General features: G+C 42.8%; 1 protein-coding gene across 1 annotated transcript in view; it reads left to right on the top strand.

Annotated features, from left to right (window-relative positions):
* The window catches only part of MSI2 (musashi RNA-binding protein 2), a 261,841-nt gene extending 253,000 nt beyond the window's left edge, over positions 1-8,841 (top strand). The window contains exon 8 of the mRNA XM_009318791.1: positions 4,141-8,841. Coding sequence (XP_009317066.1) covers positions 4,141-4,182 — 42 coding nt within the window. The 3' untranslated portion in view covers positions 4,183-8,841. The remainder of the gene's footprint in view (positions 1-4,140) is intronic.
* The last annotated feature ends 59 nt before the right edge of the window (positions 8,842-8,900 follow it).

Below are 8,900 nucleotides of genomic sequence, written 5' to 3'. Positions count from 1 at the left end.
GCGACGAGTGAGGGGGCGGGGGGGGAGGAGCCGGCTCAGTTCATTGTTTAAGGACATCGGGGGGCACGGCATGTTGGGTTTTTTGCTAATTATGACCTGACGGCGAGCGTAGCGCCTTGCTGCCGTAGCCTGCTAGAGCTGTGCCCAAACCCGCTGGAGCTGCCAACGGGCTGCCCGGCGTGCCGCTCCGGGTACCAGCTCGGCTGGAAACGCTTGTCTGGTGCCTTCTGCAGGCCAGACCTGACACACTTCAAAAGGAGATACTTAATAATTATGGGCTTTAAAGTTTCTGCTTACGGGCTTTATATCAGCCCAACCAGCCGTCCCGGCTGATGCGCCCTTTCACAGACAATGCAGCAGCCCCTGCTCCCGCCTAAACGAGGAAAAAGCGGCTCATTAATTCAGCTGGCGGGACCCCAGAGTTGCCCACAGCCGCCCCGGTGAGGGGACGGCCATCCCACCGCTGGCCACAGGGCTGTCCCCCTCCCCACCGCCCATCCCGGTAACTGCAGCATCCCTGTGGACCGGGGGTGGACACTGGCATTTGCTGACCCCCCCCGGGCCACTTCCAGCTGGGTACGACATCACTAACAGTCCTTAAAATCTGCAGGTTACAAGTAAGTCGCTTCTGGTTTGTTGTCAAGTCATTGGAAAAGTAATTCTTTAATGCCGCGTGGGTCTGCAATCTCACTAATTACGGGCAACAGCGATTTGCTTAACAAAGCTGCATGCTGGTTTTCGGATCGCGCTGTTTTACCTGTGTGTGTTAGCATGAATGTGGTTGGACCTCTTTGGTGGCTGTCAGTCTCCCAAACAGAAAAACTGCAACTGAAGTTGTTTCCCTTTTTTTAGTAAAACAGTTTGATTTTTTTTTCCCCTCTTGTACGGTAAACATGTCAGAGTACAGAGGGCTCCCCCAGGATCCCTCAAACTGAGCAGAGAATTTCACTCTTTGACCAAATTGGATGACTGGGGGGAGCGGGAGCGTAGTGCAGACAAAGTTCCTGAAACTGTGTTATTTTTATTGCATAATCAGCCAGTACCCAAAAAGACAAAAAAACCCCTGCTGCCTCCGTTTGTGCCCTCGTGCTCAATTCCTGTCCTGGTCCTGCCCCTCCCGTGGTCACGCCAGGGACTTGACAATCCCTTCGGATCAATTCTGGTACCAAACACGGAATGTTATTGCTCTGCTAAGAGCTACATCAATTTAAACTGCCATCTCTCACCACTTACAACACCTCTTATTTCCATTTTTCACCTAAAGAAAAAGGCCTGTTTGTTCTTGAAAACTTGGGCACTTGGGCCTCAGCAACATCCCGATTTTTCAAGTAACAGGATACGAGGTACACGCCTGGGTGTCCGGATTTGTCTGCACTAACGCTTCTCCAAAGAACGATTTTGTATTTGACTTGCAGATTGGCAGCCTCTTAATTTCCCCAATAACTGCAAAGAACCCCATAGCCCTTTTTACATATATATTTATTTAACACTGTCCATTTACTAACCCTGGTTTAAAAATAAAGAAGGGTAAACCCAAAGCTTATTTTTGCAACTGGGGGAATGAGAAGATGATGGTCTTGGAAAGGTAACTGTAGGGTTCAGCACACCGAGTCACTGGTGACCAGAGCAGCTCTCAGAAATACCTATTCATGCTGGCAACACAGTCTTTCAAGTCCTTTGATAATTTCTTGCCAAAATTAATAATCATCTGTTCCCATGTATAGAGCACTGATGAACTTAACAATTGTACAATTTTAGGGACCTTTGATTGCAACGGCTTTTACAAATGGATACCATTGAAACGTTACACATGGTTGGTTGCCATCTCACTTGGAGGTATTACAGTATATACCATTTGTACTTTGTGCTAAACTACCATCTCCCCTATATTTACTTTAAGCGAACAATTTTTCATCTTCATTTCGTCTTTCCTTGGCCTTTAATCATTCTTTTCTGTGATTTATGTTATTCAAATCAATCTCACGGGTTGGAAACTGGAAGGCAGATCGGGAGCTAAACCCCCAAAAAGTCACGTTTTCATATTCATGACACTTCATGCAATAATTTGGAGAGTCAAAAAGCCCGCAGAAAACCCAGCGATCCCAGAACCCTGTGGGGAAACGACCAAGGGCCAGCTGACAGCATCCCGATGGGGGTTATAGATCCGCTACCAGTGCACTGGTCTAAAAATAGACGAGCCCCACTGCTTTATTACAGAGAAGCCATCATTCTTAATTAAGTGCTGTACCAAATATTACAGCTAAAAGATAACATTGTAACTAGTAACCATAGAGCAATTATCAAGATTAAAAAAAAATTAAACCTAAGCAAATTAAATTAAAGACATTACCTGAGTAATGCATCCTTGGATCGCTGCCAGTTTCCTACCCTTTGAACTAAGCTCAAGTTAATTAAATGTTTAATTATTTTTTTTTATTTTTTTGGCCTTTGGCATATTCACCTTTGCAAACAAATATTCTTACACCGAGAATAGAGTAGATTAGAAAAGTAAGTCAATGAAAAACAGATGTTGCCCCCATTAAATGGCACAGGCTTACCTCTAGAGCTCTTAGTCCATGCAGAGAAATGTAATGGATGTGACAGGCTTTATTTCTCTGCCTTTTGCCCAGCACTACCTGATCAATGTCACATGTTTTATGTTCAAAATCGATGTATGAAATTAGAATTATAGTTAGTCAAGGGACTGGGAACTGTGGAAAACGTTTGGAGGCTTTAAATTATATAAAAATAGATTTTTACCTGAATACTAGTGGATAAAGGGGTTTTCTATTTACCCTTCATCTGCCCACGTACACCCAAGATTACCTGAAATTGTTCCGTCAATTGATTTGCTCCACCAAGTCGTATTTTTTATGGAAAAGAAAAAAGTGGCATAAGCACTCTTGCTTTAATCCCAGTTATTATTTGCACGTATCAGTGTATGTTCACAGATCAATCTGTCAGAATCCTTCATGTTTTCTGGGCCGTCAGCCTTTGTACTAACGAGGTGGTACACGGTGCCGGCTGGAGACCTAAGCAGAACATCATAATTCACGCTAATAACGCTGCAGTGAAGGCAGCGCTCATCAGATTAATGTATTGCAATCATTTTACACTTACCACAACACATCAAACTGTAACCATCATTTACTGGCCAGTATTAAAACTCAAACCATTAATGACTTAAAAACAGAAAGTGCTTTTAATGTTGCTCATTACTAATTAAAATAGATTTTGAGAGGAGGAAATGAGCCTTATTATTAATTCCTCAAGGACCACTGAGTTTGAAATTTTTATTGCGGCGGCACATCCCGAGGCGCCTGGTCCCTCGCCCGCCCCGGCTGCCCCCGCTCCCTGGGGCAGGATGCGGCCGTAGAGGATGAATTCGGCTGAGCTGCGGGTCCCCGGGGCAGGGACCGGCCGTTCCCGCAGACCTGCGGGGTGCTGGTGGGACCTCACCCTGGGCACAGCCATTTGGGGATGGGTTTTGGAGGTCACCCCCAAAAATCTGTGATCAGGGTGCATTCCTTGCAGCAAGCGGCTGCCTGCAGAACCAGTCCCCTAGTACTTATTTCCATCTCAACATTAAGCACCGGCAGGAACAGAGCATTAGAAGCTGAAGCCTCCGTTATAAAATAAATCATCACCACTGCGGTGTGCCCGTGTAAAAGTTGTTACCTTTCAAGTACTTTAGAAAAAACTCATTTTACCGAAGCCTTGTAAATTCCTGGCGTAACAGATGCCTGAGGAACAGTTTTTGTCCTTCCGATGATATATCAGGTTGCATTTTATTGTTCCTAAACCAGACTAGCACACAGCTAACCCCAGCCTGCCTGGGAAGGTGCTGCCTGCCTGCAGTCCAGGCTTAGCCGGCAGGCTGCTTTCCACGGGGATGGAGCTGGAAAGTGAGAGCAGTAGATGCATTAAATACACTCTCCCACGGCAGCAGTCCCAGGAACGCCTCTGCATTTCGGCCGGGTCGCTCCGGATTCACCCTTGGTGTGGATCAGAGCACGCTGCGGCTTTGCAAAGCGTTTTGCAAACACTTTGGGGGTGGGGGGGGGTTGTTAAAAATCCCAGTTGACCTCAATTAACTCTCGCTCTCCTCCGTGTCCTGTTTCTGCCGTCTCCTCCCTGCAGAGTCTCTCTGGATGTCCGGGCAAGACGGGGCGAAGTTTCTGAACGGGCCCATGTTTGGGTGATCTCATCAGACTTTGAGCACTACATCATCACCGATAACGCAAACAAACTGGAGGTGGCACTCGACGGACTTAGGTTGTTTAAAATCTCTCTCATCATCTCATGAATCTGCTGTACTATAAAAACAACAGCTTTTAAAAGTATGTATATAAAATCCATTTCTGGTTCGTTTTATTTTCTTGATGGGTTCCCCCCCCTCTTTTTAAACCTCTCCAAACCACATTTTTTCGTAGCATTTTGACATAGTCTTGTAGCCACGTAGTTCTAATTCTTTGTGTATCTAGCAAGAGCCTAACCATAGTGTAACTGTTTATATTAAGGGGTTTCTTTCGTTTTTCTTTCCCCCCTCCCCTCCTTCTCCCTTCTGTTTTACGTAGTCGTTGTTGCTTAAAGGATGCTGAGATGGTGACAGGAGTCTCAGCCGCTGGTCCCGCCTCTGCAGCCGCCGAGGGTGGCGGGGGGAGCAGAGCTGGCGGCGGGCACGGTTTCAGGGTGGCCTTGCAGGGCGCGGGGGGCGCGGGTGAGCAGCAGGTTCTCTAGCCCTTCTTTTCGTTTGTGGCGTCTTCGTTAACCTAATTCTATCTATTTTCGGCAATAAGGCAAGGACTACAAACTTTTTGTGCGTCCTTTTTCTATAAGTGCTTTTTTTTGTTGAAAGAGGTGATATAAGGTTTTTTGAAATTGTGAATTCTGAAAAAAAAAAAAAATACTGTAAATACAATTCCATTAACTACATATAAACTATTAAGAAAGAGAAATACAAACCTATTTTTGTGATGGAGTCAGCCTAAGGCAGTTTCTCTATGAAAATGGAAGAAAAAAGAAAGAAAGTTTTAGACTTTTCGACCAACTGCCGGAGCTGGCCCGCGGGGGTTAGGTGATGCACACACTGTTCGGCTTGCTCCGTAGGCGTGGTAGACCTTCCAGCTCTCCTAGCGTCATACCAGCATCTTCGCTATCAGACGTGCACAGCTTACAAAGGAACAGTCTAGTGGTATTTTTTTAATTTAAAAACCTGCTTTTCCCAAGACTGAAAAAGAAGCTACGATTCTCCTATTTAACGCATTTACGGTTCAAAGCACACCTTTATTTTTTTTTTTCAGTCGTTGTTTTAAACTAGATCAACTTGCTGTCCAGTCATTTCAGCTGCTCCGGGCACCCTGCGCGGCCCGGGCGGAGGCGAGGTCCCTCCTCCGCGCTCGCCTGCCGCAGGCGGAGCGGCTTTAAAGCTTGCATGGTTACCTTTTTTATCCATTACTTTCTGTGTTAACAAATTAGGAAAGCAACTTTGGTTTGTTTTTTTTTTTTTTGGGAATACCTCAGTGCTACAAGTTTCACCCTAGAAGCAACGGAAGATTTTAATTTATTGTAGTTGTAAACAGAATTTTAAAAAAAAATAAAGTATAAAACATCATTGCACTGTGACTGGTAGGGGAAAAACTGACAGTTTCCTATTTGCACATGTTTAATATTTGGCTGTTATATATATGGTCCTCTGTTGGGGGAGGAAACTTATGAAGGATATTTTTTAATTTAATTTTTTTAATATTGGTAAATAGGCCTGCAACAGCAAACTAGAAGTACAACATGGTAGGTGGCATTAAGAACATACTGTAGTGTGGATATATTTCTTCTTTTTTTAACGTAATATTGACAAGTTTTATTAATATTTTTTTAAATTGTTACGTTTATAAATTTGGTACTTTAGGTACAGCCAGTATAAGACACTGAATGCGACATTTGTTAAAAAGAGCTGCTGCACTCCTATTTTTGTAAATTTTACTAACGAGTAGACTAATGTAGACATTCAATAGACAAGGTAGAGCAAGGCATCTTTAACAAAAACAAGGCACCATACTGCTAACCGAAAGGAGAAAACCTTGTTTTTCTTGTTTTTAAAAAAGAATCATGCTTTTTATGTAATATTTTAGGTTTTTTTCTTATTTCAGAACAACCAGGTTTAAGCAAAATGCTGGACGCTTTTTAAATATTGAGACTTGATCAAGTAATAAAATAAATAAAACAATTCTTTAAAAAATAAAAACGAAAAAAAACAACAAACCAAATTCCCTGAAATTCAATGTACCGTCAGGGAATTTTTTATTGATATTTTGTCAATGTTGATGATGTACTGTACTACCAGTTGGTTTTCCTCTCCATTCCCTGTCACCTCATAGAATATTCTTTGTTGATCATTGTTGTATGTTAATAGTGTATAAAATGGCTATCTTGTAAGAGTGCTGTCCTGATGCTAGTGTAGTGAATTTTTCCCCCCCTCTTTCTCTCTTCCTCTTCTAGTACATATTGGTAGGTGTATCGTAATTAAGGTTAAAAATTTAGATGTAGTTATTCAGATTTAGGACCAGTAAGGATAGAACTTTCTCTTATTTAAGAAAAAAAATGCTAATAATTTTGGGAAGGTTTTCCTTTTTTTTTCTTCTTTCCTCTTTTCTTTGGGTTTTTTTTCTCTTGTTTTTTTTCTTTTGCTGATCTGATGCGGTTTCAACTAACCAAAGGTCTCACAATGTTAAAAATGCTGGCAAACTCCTAAGGCATTTGTAGATCCCCACCCTTGACTTTGAAAAGGGGATGTGCCATACTACCTTAAATGCTAATGCTAGATATGCAAAACTGGATTTTTTTAATTTATTTTTTAAAAGAGGGAGGCACGGTATATTAAAACGATTTTACTAAGAGAAAAAAAAATATTTTTTTAAGAATGCTCAGAAGAAATTGCTAATCTGTGTGAATATGTTTTAGATGTTTATATACCTTTTGAGAAGTCCCAGTGGCCCATAGCACAAATGTCGTGGAATCCGATATGTTTTGATGTGGCTACCTAGACTAAGGTTCACGTTAGTCCCCCACTCATCTAGAAGTCCATTTCGAAGGGTTGGGTTTTTTCCTTTGTTGTTTGTTTGGGGGTTTTTTGTAAATTTTTCAGCACAAAGGTTCAGCTCCACCTTTGTTTTAGTCAAGCACAGCGAGCGAAGGATCGTTCGGAGGGATATTGCCCTTTTCTTTCCAAATATCTCATACGGACCCGCTACCCCCGGAGTGACCAAAAAGAGAGAGATTTCCATCCAGGTGTGCGAAATGGGCACCCAAAGCGCCTCCCCAGCGCGGGCAGCGGCGCAGGCGGGTTCCTCCCCTGCCCGGAGCGCCTGGCACCACGCCGGCCGTGCCGGGGGACGGGCTGTATCCCAAACACGAGGGACGTTTTGAGAGGAGTCGTAGCGAGCCACAAGAGCTCGGGTGCCCTCCCCCCTTCAAAAGAAAAAAGTCATTTGTGATTGGCTTGATTAAAATGAAGCCTGATCTGTCCTTTTTTTTTTTGTTGTTGTTTGTTTCTTACACTTCATAAATGTTCATTTTAAGTTGAATTTGTAGCTTGGACTTTAAGGTAGCATGGCTCTCTTTGCTGTAAGTTTATTTTTCCATTGTACAGCAGCGTACCGCTGGTGAATGTTACACATCTTGCTAGGCTAGTTAAACCATTGGGTAATTGTTGGTAATAACGACCTGAAAGGTGTTCGGATTTCTTTTCTTCCCTGCTCTGAAGCCCAGGATGCTGTTTTCATCTGTAGTGTGAATGAGGGCTAGCGACTCCAGCCACAGTTACCTTCCTGTTTCGTTTCTGCCATTCACTCAATGCAACATAATCAATAATAAAGCAATATAGTTTACTACATTTTTACTGAAGGCCAGCCATGGTTATGTATGATATTGCATATGAAACTGTTTACAAAAAAAAAAAAACACCAACACTAACTCATAGCTGTCTTTTATGCTATGGAAATGTCTTTTGGGTGGAATTTTCTGAATTTTTTTTTTTTTTTAGTGGTTTGGTTTGTTTTTTTAAGCGAAATAGTTCGAACAGAAAACTGAAGTTAGTGTAAGGTGAAGAGACAGGATGCATCGAAGACACACCGGCAGATCCCGGTCTGCGCACAGACACTGTAGAGTTTCATACGTACAGAATCCAAGTCAAACCCATTGCCGTGTGCGAACACTACGTGAGGAGATTCTGTAAGCTAAGCAATACTTTAATACTGTAATAAAAATTACCAAAAAAAAAAAAAAATAGTTTGAGAAAGTAAATCCTCATGATCGGTTCTCGGTTCCCAAACAGTCCGACTGTGTTGTCTCGAGAGAGCTCCGTGTCCGAGCAGGGTGAGGCCCCGGCAGCCTGGGGGGAAGCGGGACTCGCCCGTGCGCCCGGCTCTCTGTTCTGTACATACTCGTAACACCACGCGTGGGCTCGTGTGTCGCGTCGACCGTCGTAGGTAGCAAATCCCGTCATTCTCTGTTGTACGAGGTCTGAACTCCATCAGTACTAGGATGCAAGTCTAAGCATTTCAGGTGGTCATAAATGTACCTAAATAAACTATGGCACAGTGGCAGGCCTAGCCCTTCCTTTTATACTTTAGTATGAACTGATGAGAACTTTGGTAGTGACTTTTTTTTTATATATATACATATATATATGTATCTATATATATCAAGCATCTTTCAGGTCTCTGTGTATGGCTTTCTAAAGCCCTGTTGTAAAATACTATGTGGATGGGGGTCTCTCACATCACAGATGTGGAAAGTATAATTTTATATTTGTATTTTCAAATAAATAAGTTTGTGAAAGGTTTCCATCCTCTACTGTGGTCCAGAAATCAATGTGTTTGTCTGACGAAAAAATACAATAA

The sequence above is a fragment of the Pygoscelis adeliae genome, unplaced genomic scaffold (genome assembly GCF_000699105.1).
Source record: "Pygoscelis adeliae isolate BGI_AS28 unplaced genomic scaffold, ASM69910v1 Scaffold392, whole genome shotgun sequence".
Classification (NCBI taxonomy): Eukaryota; Metazoa; Chordata; class Aves; order Sphenisciformes; family Spheniscidae; genus Pygoscelis; species Pygoscelis adeliae.
This window is presented reverse-complemented; position numbering and strand designations above follow the sequence as displayed.